General features: G+C 57.5%; 1 protein-coding gene across 18 annotated transcripts in view; it reads right to left on the bottom strand.

Annotated features, from left to right (window-relative positions):
- TCF3 (transcription factor 3) overlaps positions 1-16,559 on the bottom strand; it is a 51,613-nt gene that overhangs the window by 11,001 nt on the left and 24,053 nt on the right. For 11 of the 18 annotated variants that reach the window (XR_013995158.1, XR_013995159.1, XR_013995160.1 and 8 more), the window contains 13 exons: positions 11,182-11,255; positions 10,861-10,939; positions 8,225-8,292; positions 6,937-7,066; positions 5,956-6,005; positions 4,643-4,745; positions 4,401-4,567; positions 4,165-4,294; positions 3,720-3,778; positions 3,532-3,610; positions 2,610-2,683; positions 2,072-2,233; positions 1,875-1,998 (listed from right to left, as the gene is read on the bottom strand). Coding sequence is in view for 12 of the 18 variants with exons in the window: in XM_081077104.1 (XP_080933230.1) it covers positions 1,875-1,998; positions 2,072-2,233; positions 2,610-2,683; positions 3,532-3,610; positions 3,720-3,778; positions 4,165-4,294; positions 4,401-4,567; positions 4,643-4,745; positions 5,956-6,005; positions 6,937-7,066; positions 8,225-8,292; positions 10,861-10,939; positions 11,182-11,255 (1,299 nt within the window). In the remaining 6 variants the exon portion in view is untranslated. The remainder of the gene's footprint in view (positions 1-1,874; positions 1,999-2,071; positions 2,234-2,609; positions 2,684-3,531; positions 3,611-3,719; positions 3,779-4,164; positions 4,295-4,400; positions 4,568-4,642; positions 4,746-5,955; positions 6,006-6,936; positions 7,067-8,224; positions 8,293-10,860; positions 10,940-11,181; positions 11,256-16,559) is intronic. The other 7 variants (XR_013995163.1, XM_081077102.1, XM_081077110.1 and 4 more) reach the window with 2 other exon arrangements.

The following is a 16,559-nucleotide window of genomic DNA, read 5'->3' as shown; positions in this document are numbered from 1 at the left end:
GTGCCTGTGAGCCCTATCATGAGCCCTGCCACATTCCTGCCTCCCGCTCTGTGAAGGTCTCCACCAGGCGGACAGATGTCCTGCTCACTAAGGGCCTCCCCTTGCTGGCCCCAGCACCTTCAAACGTGCTGTCACCTCCTCAGTCCTGAAATAAACGCTCTAGACTTCACCCACTCTGCTTCTGCTCCTGGGACGATAATGCCCCAGTACGGTACCGACGCCACTCCTGCCCCGGTCGCTCTGACCCCACCTCAGTCTAGCCTGGGTTCTCACACCTGCATTGGACACAGTCCACCCTCCCCACTTCCCTCGCCGCGCACCCGTTTCTGGCCTGAAGCGTAGGCCTCAGCTCTGCTCTGCCTATACCACCTATCACCCGTCCAGGTGCCCAGCTCTGAACTCTACCACCTGCAGTGACACCTGAGTCTGTCAGCCTGAACTCCGGATCCGAATCCCATCACCTCCTCCACGACTGCAACTTCTGTGGGCTCTGCCTTCAGAATAGCTGGCACCCACCCACCATGCCACCGCTGGAGCAGTACCCTGTGCAAGGGCCCTGGCTGCCGCCCTTGTTCTCCCCCAGTCTGTCCTTCCCACAGCAGCCACCAGAGGGCTTCTGTGAGCACCCGAGTCAAGTTACTGCATCTCCCTGAATGTGAGGCCGATCTGGCTGCAACATCTGTCACCCCAACGACAGCCGGGTTGATTTGGTTGACCTGGCTGGTGTCCCCTTCCTCCCTCACTGCTTTGTATGCGTCCCTCCCGAAGCTGCACGCTTAGTCGAAGAGAACCTTCCCTGATAGAGGAGAGGGGAGTGTTTTAGTCAAGGGTATATGAGTAGCAGAGCTCCCCTGCTAGAACCCTGCGTCTCCCTTCGAAGCCTGTGCTCCCTGCAGCAGCCACCAGAAGGCGCCTGTGAGCACGAGTCAATTTGGTCCTTACCCTGCACAGCTTGTCCTCCCCAAAGCCAGCAGGGGCGCCTGTGAACAGCCCAGTCAGGTTCTGTCCCTCCTCTGCCCACAGCGCTACAGGACTCCCATCTCTCTCTGGGTAAAAGTCCAAGTCCTCCCCGTGGCCCACAAGGCCCTGCCCGACCTGCACCTTCCCCTCCCTGCCCTTACCTCCTCCCTCTCTGCCCTTTGCTCTCTGCACTAGCCACACCAGGCACAGACCTGCCTCAGGGCCTTTGCAGGGGCTCCCCCTTCCTCACACCTGGCTCTGCTTACGTCATAAGCTTGCCACCCCCACTATCTTTGAAACTACAACACCCCACAGCCCTTCCCCTCCCCACCTTCTCCTTCGCATCTGTCCATCCCTTTCCCCCAGGGTGGCCATTCTCTGTTGGATTCCATTTTATTCCCCAGAGCCTAGAGAAGCCCCAGGTACACACTGGGCATGCGCCCAATTCACTCGAGTGTTGGATGAGTGAATATAAAGGCAGGGCACTGAAGGCGACAGCATCACCTGCCCCAATGAGCAGCCAGAGACCGCTGGGTCCTGTCTCCCTTCTGGAAGGAGCTGACCAATGACTCGCCAGCCTCTCTGGGACTCCAGGTGCCTGCCAGTGACCACAGCTGCCCAGCTCACCCCTGCTGGAATCCTGTGCACCTGCCTGGTAGGGCTTCCCCAGTTCCTGCTGTACCTGTGCCTACTTCCTCACCTGGAAATGGAAGTGACACAGTCACAAGCTCCAGTCCAGCAGAGAGCAAACGCTCGGCTCAGCGTGGCCATTCTCAGTCCGTCACAAGCCCTCTTGTCATCCCCGTTTTCCAGAGGGGGAGTGACACCCAGTAACTGGGCTCCACAGAGGGAAGCAGGGCACAGGTGACGCTGAGGTGCCAGCCGCCTTGCCCAGGCACGACACTGGGACTTACCACTGTAGGAGTCAGGCGGCCGAGAGAGGTCGGGGAGGGCACTGGGCTGGCCAGGGAGGGCCACGTGGTTGTGCAGGAGGCTGCCACTGCCTGCCAGGCCATCTTCTGAGTGGCTGCCTCCAACCTATGGACGGGGAGTGGGCTTGTCAGGGCCGGCCGGTTCCTACCACGCTCCCAGCCCCTCACCCAGCACTCACCAGGCCGGCATGCCGCCCTCCCAGTGGCATGATGGGGCCGGCGAAGCCCGAGGCCAATGTCCCGTGGCCAGGCAGCAGCCCGTGCACATCACCCGCAGTGCCCACAGCGTGGCTGCGGAGCACGTGGATGGCCTCATCCAGGTGGTCCTCCATCTTGTTCTGCTGCGGGGTGGGGGGACAGGGTGAGGGGCCTGGCTCGAAACATGTGCCTGCACTGGCCACAGAGCCACGGAATAGTGCTGGATCTTACTCCTGGCAAATTAACTACAAAGTTCATTCTTGTCAATGGGGCATCTGTCCTATTGCAAGTTCTGCTGGTCACAGGAGACCTAATGACTCTTATGCAGCTCAGTTTCAAAGTCACGTGAAACATGGCCATAGCAGACATGCCGAGTCGTCCCATGGCTGCCTCCGCTGCCCCAGGAACGGGCAACCCTGTGCCTGCCCATACGCTCCGTGTCTGTCACACAAGCCTCCACCCCCCACCCCAGGGTGCTCGCACCAGGGTGCAGCCTCCCCAGCCACACAGGAAGCTCACCAGGCTGTGGAGACCCCCATCATAGCTGGGCGATAAGGCACCAGGGGCTCCTGCTCGGGGCCACTGCGACGTCCCTGGAAAGGGTAGGAGACACATGAATGGGGGGACTTGGTGCAGTCTGACCTGGAGAGGAAGGAATTTGCAAGGCCAGGGTGGGAAGATGCAGAGAGGCCTGTGATATCCGGGCTGGCCACACGGGGGCACCCACATCCGCAGAACTGTTCTACCCGAGCCTGGCCAGGTATGGGTAGGTTCACATCTCCCAGCCTCAGTTTCCCCATCTGCAGAATCCACAGCCCCTCCTCTACCACAGGGAAGGTGGCTGGCTTAGAGGCACACAGTACATGCCCTAGAGGCTGGCCCCTCCCAGTCCTGCCACACTGATGGCTGGAGCACAGTTGGAAGTGGTTATCAGTCTTGGGGGCGCCACAGAGGCCTTCCAGAAACCTCTGCTCTCATTCCTGCTCGCTCTTGGCTGATCCCCAGGTGCCTTCTTGCAGGGGACAAGAGGAACTGGACCCCTTGGGAGAGCTGGCACGAGGCATACAGCTGGTGCCTGTTATCTGTGGGGTGTTCAAACACAAACACCTGCATGTTTTGGAGTCTGGGCAGGAGTCTCAGGCCCACTGCTCTGGCTCTGGGTGCCCCTGCTCTGGCTCTGTTGGGTCCCACCTGCCCCTCATGCTCACACAGTGCGAACAGCTAGGTTCTGCCTCTGGCTTTTGCCCGTGCTGTGACCTAAAAATCCTGGCTTAGACTCCACCTCCTCCAGGAAGCCTTCCTGCATGCCCACAGAAACACGGACTCCAAGGTGGGTAGTCTGTCAAGCTCCACAACCCATGATGCAGCCTGACCCCTCCGTACCCAGCCCAGCCTGGAGGCACCAGACACAGCCCCCTCCCCCCTAGCACCTTACACAGACCTGCCAGGCCCTGAGGGGAACCCACGGGGGTCGAGGGGCTGGATGAGAAGTTATTGCTTGAATGATCCGGTGAGTAGATCTGCAATGGAAATGAGGATATAGGGCCACCAGGCAGCCACTCAGGTGCTTGCCTCTCTTGGTCACTGGCCCAGCTGTCCCTGCCACCCCCCTGGGGCCCCGAGCCTCACCGAGGCCAGTGCCTTCCCGAGGGCGTCCCCAGAGCTGCCAGCCGTGGTCCCTCGGGAGCCTGTGGATGGAGAGTGGTGAGACCCAACCTCGGGAATGCAGTGCCCCCAGCACCTGGGCTCGACTTGGATGCCCGGACTGACGGGGAGGTCCCTTCTATGCCCAGCTGCCTTGCACGGATGCCCCAGCCCAGCACTGGGCAGCCCGATTTTGGTCTGGTTTCTGCCTGACATCTCACCACCTGCCTCCACAGAGGCCACGGGACCAGGAGCAAGCCATTCCCTCTTAGCCTCACTTTCCCCAGATGTAAAGTGGGGAAGCCTACACCTCAAAGAGCCATTTTCACATCCATGATGAAGCGGAGGGTCTGAGCTGATGTGGATGGTGGGCCCCAGGGAGGGAGGGTGCTAGTAACAAGGGCTGCATCCGGGGTGTCTGGGGCCATACCCATGAGGTTGTCGGCCCCGCTCACAGGAGGCGTGTGGCTGGCAACACTGCCATAGGCGCCTGTGGGGGCTGAGAAGGTGGACACGGCCGGGAGCCCACCATTCACTTCTGAGCTGTGCAGTGGGTAGCCCTGTGGTGGGACAGGGTCAGAGAGCAAATGGGGGTCAGATGGAGTCAGAGGGGATCACACCAGGGCTACCCACAGGCACGTCCCCACACCACCCTGAGGGGCCTACCATGCGCTCGTGCTGGTGAAGGCCACCAAAGCCACCACTGCCGCTGCCCACAGTGCTACCGCTGCCTGGCGGGAGGGGCAGGGGGGACGAGCCCCCACCTAGCATGGGCCCAAAGCCCGCCTGCCCCGGGGGACTCCAGAGTTCTGCTGAGGGGTGCAGGCTGCCATCTGCAGAGAGGGGCACAGTGAGGTGAGAGGACAGAGGGATTGCCAGCCATCCCAGGCAAGCCCCCATATACCTACCCGCCATGTAGAAGGTGGACGGGTAGGCGCTGATGGGGGTCTTGGCAGATGGATAGGGAGTGGTGTCCCTGCTGTAATCATCACTTGAGCTGGGTGGGTACACCTGTGGGCAGGTAGGTGGATGTGGTCGAGGAGGAACAGGACTAACATATCCCCCATCCCCAGTACTGCCCTCCACTGGATAGCAGCTTACCCCTCCACCACTTCCCTCCTGCCCAGAATTCCTTTTCCCTCCTTAACCCTGCAAACTCCTGTTGATCCATGACAAAGCAAAGCCCAGCTGCAATGGCCCCAGCCCTGCCTTCTTCCTTGTTCCCCTAGCACTGGAACCTCCCTTGGCCCCAGCCCCGATCACATAAGACCCAGGGGCCTCAGAGGCAGGGCCCTGGACTGACATCCCACCCAGACTGCCCCAGAGCAGAGAGAGGAAAGGGCTTCCAGGATCAGTGCTAACTCTGATCGGCTGGCACTGCCTGGAACTGAGGCAGAACACAGGAGAAAAATGCTGCATCAACTAGTAGTGTCTGCCCCAGCACTGGAACCGGTGCTGGTGGGGCTGGTGGGACCAGGTGGGCCTAGGGAGCTCTTGGCTCCAGGGAAGTGCGGTGGGGTGTCTGGTGAGGAAAATGGGAAGACAATGACTGCAAGAGTCAAGTCTTAAGACAGCCCGAGCCTGACTGCACCTCCTGGCTGCAGAATGTCAATCTCCGTTGCTAACCGGGAGTTTGGGTCAGGTCCTGGAGTGGTCTGGGTCAGCTAGCAGGGGAATCTGCCTGAGCCGTGGGCCCAGGGACTGCTGGGGGCTGCACAGCACCAAGTGGAGGCAACAGGCAACTTGCCTTTCCCCCATGATTAAAGTGCAGACGGCCCGGCACCATCTGCTGGGGTAGGGACAGAGGGTGGCTCGAACCCGGGTGGACCGGGTGATGGTAGGGACCCTCTAAACTAGCCCCAGGGTGCCCGTCTGCTCCCACTCTCAGGACCCCTACTCATACCCTTCCTAAGGTGCCCCAGGACACAACCTGCTCTTAGCACAGAGGGACGATCAAGGCTAGACCCCAGAAGAACCTCCTCGGCTCCCTCAGAGGGGGGCAGAGTGAAGCCTCGAGCAGGACTCCGGCTAACTGGCCAGTCCAGCGCCCACACTTAGGAAGCCACGTGGACCCATGTGTTCCCAGCGGCAGCAGCACATGTAGCCCAGTGCCCCCACTGACGTGCTGTGTGGCCTCCAGCGGGGAGGGGAATGAACCCTGAGCTTGCAGAGCACGAGGGACATGAGGTCTATGGGGTCCCCACTTGATATCGTGACTCACCGACGATGGGAGACCTGGCGGCACCTTCCGGACCTTCTTGGGCTGCGTGTCTGTTAGGAGCAAGAGGAGTGAGCCACCCCACAAAGCAAGGGACCCCCGGGGGCCCTTCAGGGCCCAGGGACATGCCTGCCCTACACCTTGGAGATGAGGCCCTTGAGCTTCCCTTTTAATAAAATTACTTAAACAAGGGCTCAGGTCTGTGTGCAAGGGTCTGACAAAGTGCCAGAATCATGGGGGGATCTGCAGTGGAGTCTGGAAGTGGGCAATCAGCGGATACTTGAGCTGGGTCCCTGCTCCAAAGCACCCCCTGCTGCCCCCACCCCAACTCCCACAGTCCATCCCCTTAATCACAGGTCCCTGACTTGCAAATCTGCTGAAAACTGGTCCCCTCAAATCATACTTGCAGTGCAGAGTGGAACCCTGAGAGTCTGCACACGTGTACACTGAGGAGGAACAGGTTCCAACTCCGCTACAGACCAGGGTCCTTTTGTCAGTCTATCAAGAGCCCTGGTTTTCGTGCTTCTTGTGGGCGGCTTTGCTGTTTAAAACGGCCCCCACACATGGTGCCGTAGTGCTGGCTCGTGGCCCTGAGTACAAATACTGTGATTTGATGTGCCAGACCAACTATGTTCAGGCCCCAGTTATAGCTCCACTGGTGAGTTCCGTGTCAATGAATCAACGTATATGTGAAATAAGGTTCCAGACAGGAACACACCTGACACGAGGTTATGGTTGGTCGGTCATGACCAGAGGCTGGCAAGAACCTACAAACCTACCCGTGTGCTTCCCCAGAAGCAGGGACTGAGTGTTTGCAGATTGGAAAGGACAGAACCTCTATGAATGACCCGAGTCGACTGCTTCTCTCCTGGCTCACCACCCATCCCCCCACTGCCTGAGCTCCCAGTCCAGCCAGGACCTGGGGGGCACACAGTGGGGCCCTCCCTCTCCCCACCCTTGGGCCCTGCAGGCTGCCCCACTCACCCAGGCTGCTGTCTGCGGCTCTCCGCCGAGCATGGCCGGGGTAGGAGTAATACTGGGACCCGCCCTTGACGCCAGAGGGTGACAGTGGCCCAGGGCTGCTGAGCGCCAAATCACCGGGCAGGAACCCAGCCTGGGGACGGGAAGGGAGGTCATCACCAGGGGCTGGCCTGATGCCCAGTCCCAGCACAGCTAAGGGGTGACAGTGACCCCTGCTCAGGATGTTTCTCTCTCGACACGTCACCCATGAACCATACACAGCAGTGTTACTGTCATGAGAAAAACCGTTGCCAGCAAGCCTAAAGGGAGGCGGAACGTACAAACGTGCATCTGGGAGGCACTGAAATCTCACTGTTTCGGTTTGTGGGTGTCTGTTTTGTTAAAGCAGATGGTTTAGTTTTGCAAAATTAGTTTGAAAGGGGCTTTCTTCCTTAAGCAGCATAAGTGACGGGGGTTCAAGGCCTCATGGGAGTGGCCGCTCTACACCTGACCCTTCCATCAGTAAAACAGGTATGTTGGCTCGGGGTGTGGTGGAGACTGACAGAGGCCAGGTGAGCTCTGCCTCGGCACAGGGCCTGGTACCCAGTTGGTACTCAATAGGCTTCATATGCAGAGGTGACACCACCTGAGACAAGGTCTAGCTGCACCTGAGAATCGGCAGATGGTAGTAGGGACAGGAATAAAACCCTCGGGCGTGGCTGGGGGTGGGTGCCCAAGGGGTGCGCAGGACAGGAGGCCACAGGGGACCAGGACGGGAGCAGGACGGGACCACTGTGGCGGGTCAGTTTCCCTGTGGGCCTCACAGCTGGAGCAGGCATGGGTGAGTTTCACCTGGGCTAGGGGCACGTGGGGCGGGGCTGGCCGCAGTTTTTCTCTGCACTCGGGTGTGCAGATGTCTCTCTGAGCCCCTCCACCTGTGCAAATTGGCCCCAATGTTGGGGGGCCATGGGGCCGTGGCTTCCCCTGCTTCCCCCCCACCCAGTCCACTCCTGGTCACCCCAGCCTGGCCTGGTCCTAGTTTAGCTGCTGCTGAAAGTGACCACCACTCAGTTCAGCCAGGGACCCTTCCACAGATGAGGAGGAAATTGGGACCAATTTGTTTAAAATTTTAAAAGGTGGATGGGAAAGGGGGAATGGCAGAGATGACTGCAGCCCCAAGCCCAGGCCAGTCCCTACTACGATACCCCTAGAGTCTGGAAATGGGGGTCCCACCCACCCCATTCTCTGGGTTCTGCAGACTGCTGGGTGCCAATGGGCCCTGGCCGCCCGCACCCCAAAGACATGGCCTCACCTGAGTCAAGCCGCCAACACCTGCATCTCTGCCAAAGGTGGTGTATGCACTCCGCTCACTGCCCTTGCCTGGTGAGGAGGAAAGAGGGTCACTCAGAGCTGACCCCAGGAAGGACATGTCCCAAGGAGGTGACCCCGCGCTGGCACATGCCTACATACAGCAGGTGTTCCCTAAGTGCATAACATGGAGAGGACCACAGTGGGATACTGATCTCCCCATTGGCCTGGCGGACAAGCGGGGGTCTGGCCGGACACCTTCCCAGTGACCCACAGGGGCTTCTGCAAATCCACCAGGGCCCCACCATATCCCATCCCTGAGCTGGGCCAGCACCAAGTTCAGTACCCCAGCCCTTCCTGAGTCTCCTTTCCTCCATTCAAGGTAGTGAGGTACTGACTCCCCAGGGTGCTGGGCTCCCAGGGGACAGCCTGGAGTGGGTGGTGGTCCCTGGGGTCTGTGAGGTTCGGTGCTCAGGCCCCAACCAGGGTTTAGCTCATAAACTACCATGTGGTGTCCCTGCGGACTTGGTGAAAAGGGGCCCTTCCCCTCTGTAGGCAGGTGACGCCTAAGTTGTGGGGACACAGCCTGTCTAAGCCACCAGTGTGAATGACTCCTGCCACTGCACAGACGCCTGGACCCAGCCTTGCCTGAAGCAGGTGGCCTGGATCAGTCAGTAACTGAGCCATTTATGTCTGTCTCTGGCTTAGACTGGCACCAACCTCTACATGAGTAAGGAATCCTAACACTCTGTCCACTAACTTGAATTACTCACCAACTCAGGAGAGAGAAAAAATTTATTTTCTTTATATTAAAAGTACAACAATTTCAACTAGACTCCTGGAGCTAGGTGACAGGGACAGGGACAGGCACCCCACAGGGCAGGTGATGCTGGGCCCTTTTAGGGATGAGTAAACCGAGGCCTGGAGACTAGAGGGGCCTTGTCTTCTGTCCACTGAGTTAACAGAGGGTGCGGCGAACGCTTTCCCCTGGGGCGGGGGGGTGTGTGGGAGAAAAGCTGGCTGGCCCAGCCAGGGCTCTGGGCTCCACCTGGGCAAGCAGCTTCACCTCCCAGACTCCTGGCCTTCCGTGCAAGACGGGGCTGCCCTGAATACAGCAGGCAGCAAACACGGGCCTGCCAAGGGGCAGGGTGAGGAGGGCGAGGAAAGGATGTTGAGGCTCTGGGAGGGGAGCCCCGTGGGTACATCAGGTGCCTAATCCATGTGCTGGCCCCTCACACCAGGGCATGGGGACAAACAGCAGAGAAGAAAACCACCAGGGCCTTATAGGGAGCCAGAACGGGCTGGAGACCTCATAGCATAGACTGGCTTCACCCGCCAGCGAGCAGTGCCCTCACCACCCACCACCAGCCCTGTCCAGCCTGGTCCACGGGTGAGAAACAGGCGCAGTGAGGCTGAGGGTGCACCCATCTCCCCACCCGGCTTGGCCTGAGCTCCCTGGCCACAGGGGGTGTGGCTGGTGTGGGACACAGCTGGCTTTGGGCCCTGCTGACCAGGCCCAGTGTGGGAACTGCCCGTGCCAGGAAGAGGCGAGAGGAAGAACAGCAGAGGGGAACAGCTGCAGGTGCAGAAGCCACCCCGGGCTACGGAGGCCAGGCCTCCCCTCCTGCTTTGGGAAATGGAGGCAGACTTCCGCCACACAGTGGGTGCATGGGCACTGCCCACCTCACGCTACTCCTCTCGGGCCATACTCACCTGTCCAGCTCTACTGTGTGCCCAGTCCTGGGTCCAGCAAGTGACATATGACCTGTAGGGTCTGGCAGGCGCTGTCCCCTCAGGGTTCAGCACAAAGGTCTCCAGACTCAGTTTCCCCACCGGTTAGTCATACCAAGGGTCCCACAGTTCACACATCTGCTCCCCCGGCAGCCACCTTAGCCTATAAACTACTAATGATGGCACTTCAATGACCCGATTCTGCCCAGCTTTCATGTGGAAGGGTGTCCTGTCTCAGGGGTCAGGGGTCCTCCTCCCACCCCCGACTCCGAGACGCCAGCTTTCCAATCGCTTCGAGGCTCCCTCAAAACTGTGGGGGGGAGACAGGGCTCGTTGCCTTTGTCCCTCCTTCTCCTGGAGAGAGGATAGCACACAGGACATCAGTCCAGCCCCTGAGGACAGAGCCGCTGGGCGGGCCCTGACCAGACCCACATCCCTGACACGTCCCTTTCTGCTGAGCCTGTTTGACCCTCTACAAGGTGGGGATGCAGGGCCTGGAACATTGGGGAAGGCCTCACCACCCACTACATGCAAGTTTCTGTGAGCATCCCTGTCTCATGGGTGGGGAAACCGAGGCTCTAGGCGGGCCAGCCTTGCCAGTGGCCCAGTGGGATAGCCTGGAGCTCAGGCTGGCTAAGTCCTGATCCTCATGGTCATGGAAAGCAGGCCAGCCCTGGAAGGGCCAGCGGGCTCAAAATGCCTCCGAGTCACCAGAACGGCCACATCCACTTCCTGGTGAGGACATGGCCAGCCACTAATGACCTGGGGAGGGGGTTCCAGGCTGTGTCTGCCTGAACCCTCTGTTCTGGGCAAACGTCCTGGAAGTGTTGGTACTCTGAGTGCGCTGACCATGCCCTGGGCACCCCCATGAGGGTTTGGGGAGAAGGGCCATGCCCTGCGGACACTTACCCACAAGTCCAGGTCCCAGGAATGTGGATGAAGAGAGGCTGCTGTGGGACTCAGTGAAGTGGCTGCCTTCGCCGTAGGTCTGCAGAGATGGGTGGGGGTGAGAGGTTAAAACAGGGCACCCTGTTTTAAAGCTGGGGAAACAGGCTTAGGAGGCAGGCATGCTCGTAAGGACCCGACGCAGGACTCAAACCCACATCTCTGAGTCCAAAGTCCCTGCAGACCAGGCTGGCGTCTGACCTCCCCCCTGAGCCTGTTTCCTCGTATGTCCCCCTCCCCCGGAAAAGGGAAACTCAGGGTCTCAGGCCCCACAGGGCTCCTCACCCGGCTGGGGTCGAAGGAGGAGCTATTCTGGTCGCCAGTGCCCCAGGAGCCTGAGCTGGGCCGCTCCTCCAGACCTGCGGGCAGAAGAGAGAGGGTGACCTCACCCTACCCAGCTCCACATCACCGCGCATTGCGACTTCAGGTGGTCCTGCCTCCACCTAGCAGGCTTTCTGGGCCCTTCCTCGTCCAACCTGGCCCTGGAGCCTCTCGGGCCTCACCCAACTCCAGCTCTGTCCACAGACACATTGTCAATGGCAAGTGCCCCAGACACGTGGCACTTAGCACAATTCCAGGTTGGTGGCTCAAAAAATTCCCTGAGCTATCGCTGCTGGCAAACTCCTGCCTATCCATCAAAGCCCTACCCACCAGGGCCGCCATAGGCAGAGCCCTCATGCACACCAAGTCTCCTTCCCTCAGCCCCAGGCCCCATCCTCAGGCCTTGCCCTGACCATATGGCGATGGGACCTCTGTGCCCCATCCCTCCTGACCCCGTGAGAAAGACTCATGAGGACATCAGCAAATAGGATGAGTAAGCAGCTCTGATCTCAGGAAAGTGGGAGTCTCCCCCTGCCTATCTAGCCCTGCCAACACGAGAGGCGAGACTGTCCCATTGTTGAAATAACAGAGGCAGCTGCCACTGACTACCCACCAGGCACAGGCTGGCGGCTCCTCCAGGGTGGAACCCAATCCCAGTGAGGAGCAAACTGGGGCTCCTACCACTTGCCCTCTGGGCTGGGAGACCAGCTTGGGGAGAGGACCTTCGTCTCAGGGGTCGGTCAGGGTGGGGCCCTTATCTCCCCAGACACTCTCCCAGGCACCAGGCACCCACCCAGGACTCAATCTCCCCCCCCCCCCGAGGGGAGGCAGCCAGTGCCTGCATCCTTCCTAGGTAGGGGCTCCAACCCCATCCATCAGGAGTCAGAGAGCGCACGACCTAGACAAGCAGAAAGGGAGCAGTCTCAGGCCCTTCCCTCTTGGTGTCTCCGTTTCCCTCCTCTGTAAATGGGGTTAACAGAGACTATTTGGCAGAACTGGAGGTGTCCACAGCCCACTGTGAGTCCAAAGACTCCCTAAGCCAGGCTGGAGGGGGATATGGAGCAGAGGGGGCCACATGTACCAGCACAACCCTGCTCCCACCCACCCTTGAACACCACACTCTGGCCATCCCATGCACCCCAGCCCAAATCCTAACCCCTGCCTCCTGCCCTCCCCTGCTCGTGTGCACCAGAAACTTCCTTCAAATTGCATCCTTCTATTTTGGTGCCTTTGTGTTAATTATTACCCCAGAGAACTGGTGTTTAATTGTTGTCTAATTTGCATAATTATGCATATTAATCTCTCAGCCTGATGAATATTCATACATCTCATTTAGATTTTGTTTTCTAATCAAAAATTTCCAATGTGATTACAGCAGGAAGCTGGAGGGCTGCCTCAGCAGGTGGGGGACCTGGCAGGGGGCTCCCATGGTCTCCAGGAATCCATCTGGCATTTGCTGCCGAATTTGGGATGTCTATCTATACCCCAAGGTCCTGGACTCCCACTTGGGCTCCTAGGAAGACCGCAGCCAGTGAGGTTGGGGTGACCTTGGGCAAAGCGCCAGCACCCCCAGAGCATCAGTTTCCCTCTATGTGCACTTATCTGTTGCCTTCTCACCCATGGAGCAGCCCCCAGCCCATGAAGGCCTGGCAGTAGTGAAGGGGGCTCGTGGGGCTCAGGGACTCCCCACACATGGGTTCCATGAGTATCTGGAAGAGGCAACTGGGTGCTGCTCTGTTGTTTCTGGGGAAAAAACCCTCAGCCAGCCCCCATCCTCCCTTCTACAATGACAAAAATAGGGACAGCCCCACTCCCACTAATACAGTTATTAACGCCCCCACCGATTAATTATGCATTTTAATAACCTGGCCATGAATATTCATAACATAACATTCCTTGTTCATGTTCTAATTAAAATGTATGAATAGAATAAGACATTGCTGTCGGAGTGTCATTTTTTTTTTTTATGATTTCTTTTTTTAAAATGCTAGAAGTGACATGCTGGTGGGGGGGCGCCTGGGAAAAACTGCTCAGATTCAGCCTGCCTGCCTTGCAAAGAGGGAGACTTGGAGGAACAGAGGGCACGGGAAATGGGGAGAAGGCCAGGGGTGCTGCCCACCCCCCCAGGTTGCTGCGAGGATGACACGGACCACCGCAGAGCAGGTGGCACAGTTGGCACCCCAAGCTGAGTCACCTCGCCATGACTGAGGGCTGGCCCTTGCCTGATAAACTGGGGGAGTGGGCTCTGAGAACTGCTCAGTGGACACTGGCTGAGACCAGGTGGCCCATATCCTGTGCTGGATTCCTCTGGAGCAGGATCAGCAAACCAGGGCCCTCAGACCAAGTCTGGCCCCACCTGCCTTTATAAATAAAGTTTTATTGGCACACAGCCATGCCCATTTGTCCTGTACTGTCTACAGCAGCTTTTGCTGTAGCAGCAGAGTAGAGGCCGCCTGGCCCTTCATGGAGAAGGTCAGCTGACCTTGATGTGGTAAAGATTCCAGGAGCCGGTTCCTCTGTGTAAAGAAGCCCAACTATCAGAATCTAGTACCAGGAGCAGGGTTATCGTGTGGGACAGGTAAAGCCCAGGCTGTCACAGGGCCCCAGGCACAGCTCTGTCCACCTTCCCCACCCCAAAACTCTGCCAGTACAACCAGGTGGTCGTTAGCCCAGCCTGGGGTCTTCATCCTTCAGCCCAGCTCTGTAATTAAGCGCCCCCTCACTCAAGCGTCAACCCCCCCCCCCTTTTTCCCTCACAGCCCACCCCACCTGGCCTCTGCTCACAGACCGGCTGACTTCATCCCTGCAGCAGGGTCCTCGCCCATACTCCACCCCAGGCAGCCCTACAGAGCTTTCAGAAACAAAACCTGGCTCTCCTTCCTCCCTCTAACTCCTTCCATGGCTCACAGTTACCCTTAGAGCAGAGACTAGGCTCCTCCCTTACCTCCTTTCTGCCCCTCCTTCTGCCCAGCTTCCCTGGTGGTCCCCACACCTGCTGGTTCGTCACCCCCCTTCAGGGAAGTCACGTGTCCCCTCCTAGCCCGGAGCCTTCTCTGCAACCTGTGTCGCCTGAACAGACATGGCCTCCCCAAATGGCCTCCATTGTTTTCTATGTCTTCATCACACCAACAAGTAACTTAACCTGCCTCTAACCATCACAGTGTGTCCAATAAGGTAGCCATATGGCTGCAAAAGAACTTCCCATTCTACGTGATTTTAATCAATGCAAATTTAGATTGCCCTGTGCAGGTAGTAGCTGCTTGTACTGGATAGCACAGCCCCAAAAGATAAAGATGAAAATAGTGACAACAATAATAAAAGTACAGTCACCACGGATGACGATCACATCTGAGAAATTAACAACAAAGCCTTAAGCAACTATTCGGCCAGTGCTCCTGCAAATGTTTTCTCCTTGCGTTTTATCAGGTGGCTAATGCGACTCCAAGCCTGTCAGCTCTCCCTCCAGCTTTTCCCTTAAAATGAAAATCTCCAAGAAACTGAATGGTGACCATTTAGCCGCCCTGCCTGGGTCTGGCACTATGGCACCCGGAGTCTCACAAGGGTTGCGGGGCTGAGTGAGATAAATGCTGGTTGGAATTTGGGGGTCAGCCCTTCCTCGGGTGGGGCTGAGGGCTCCCACCACTGCTGGGGTCTCTTCTTGTGATCTCTTTGGGCAAGTTTTTAATTTTCATATCATTTCAGATTTGAGAGAAAGCTGCCAGGAGTGCCAGGATGTGTCTGAAACCCAGATGCACTCATCATTTGTATTTCAACCATTTTATCATCAGCCGTTTATAACATCGTCTGTGCCCCTGAAAGTGGGGGATGGGAAGGCAGGGCCGCAAGCTGCCTGACAAGCAGACCCGAGGCTGCAGAGAAAGTGAGAGGAGGCCATGCCCCACCCTTTCTAAGAGCAGGGGGTCCCAACTGGGGCTCTGTTCCAATTTAACCTCTCCTGAACCCCTAGGGTGGCAACCCCCAACCCAGGGCTTTCCTGGTAGGCAGAGCTGGCCCTCAGATTGGGGGAGGGGTCCCCACAAATACAGAGTAATTCACAGAGAAACGGGGTCCCTCAGCTGCAGAAGTTGCCCCACCCTTCTTCCTGGAAATTTCAGATGGATGACCAAAGTGATAACAGAAAGACCCCCTTCTGCTCCAGTCTCCAGAGGGACACAGGTGGTATCCAAGTGTGGGGACAGGAGAATCTGTACCCCCACCCCCAAATATGAGCTCAAAGGCCAACCTGTGACCTCCATGCAAGAAGCAGACACGAGAGGGAAACAAACACAGAACACAAGAGATGGATCAAGCTAATGGATTCAGGATTTATCCCAGGAAACAGAAGCATGTCTAAGACAAGCAACCACCATGCACCTGCAAGGAAATTACAGAGCATGTGGATTCTTTGGAAAAAAGATGCGATTTCAGAGAGACAAAGGGAGGAAGCGGGAAAACTAAGAAAAGAAGTTCATGCAACAAATTCAGATTTTTATCACCAATTTTAAAAGCAGCACCAGAGGCAGCAAACACAGAATAGTGCATAAAAGATTATCAATGAGGAGGGAAAGTTCTGGAAATGCCCCCAAACACAGAGAAGGAAGGGATTCTGAGACGATCGACGTGAGACCCAACATCAGAAAGCCAGCACCTCTGCAGAGAACAGAAAAAGAAAATCCCAGACTAGAGTGGAAGACATAGCTGACCAAGTATTTCTGAGCTGCAGACGACAAGGGCTCAACAGCAACCCCCAAAACGAATGAAAAAGCACAGAAAGTTAAAATAAACGTATGCCCATTTACTGAATATCATGTGGACAGCGGCATAAGACTGGGCACGGGTGGAGGTAGGAAAGGGGATGGCTCAGGGATTCTACACCCAAGCGTCACATGCGAGAACAGCACCCTGCCCCCTTGCTGGAAATCATCCCCTGAAGAAACACTCCAGTCTGGGAGGGATCAAACATGGACACGTGACCCTCCTTTAGCCCTGAAGTGAAGACACCACTGCACCAAGAATGGGACTAGAACCTGCAGGTGCCATGTTCTCAGCACTTTTCATGGTTTCTCCACTGAATCCTTGCAATGGCTGCGAATATCCCCATTTGACAGATGAGGCCCCGAGGCTCAATGAAGCTTAGTCATTTGCTCAAGGCCTCCTTATGACGGGCAGGATACAACACTGACACAGATTTCCCGACTGTTTCTGTGTCTGCTCCATTTCCCCGACTGTTTCCGGCAGAATGCAAATATATACAACTGCCAACAAAGACAATGTTGTTAAAAGTGGCCCTTTATTTATACCAAATATCAGGGCAGGAGAAGAAATGCAGAGGTTCATTTCTC

Source organism: Rhinolophus hipposideros (genome assembly GCF_964194185.1).
Source record: "Rhinolophus hipposideros genome assembly, chromosome: 16".
Classification (NCBI taxonomy): Eukaryota; Metazoa; Chordata; class Mammalia; order Chiroptera; family Rhinolophidae; genus Rhinolophus; species Rhinolophus hipposideros.
The sequence above is the reverse complement of the archived record's forward strand: the minus strand, read 5'-3'. Positions and strand labels throughout refer to the sequence as shown.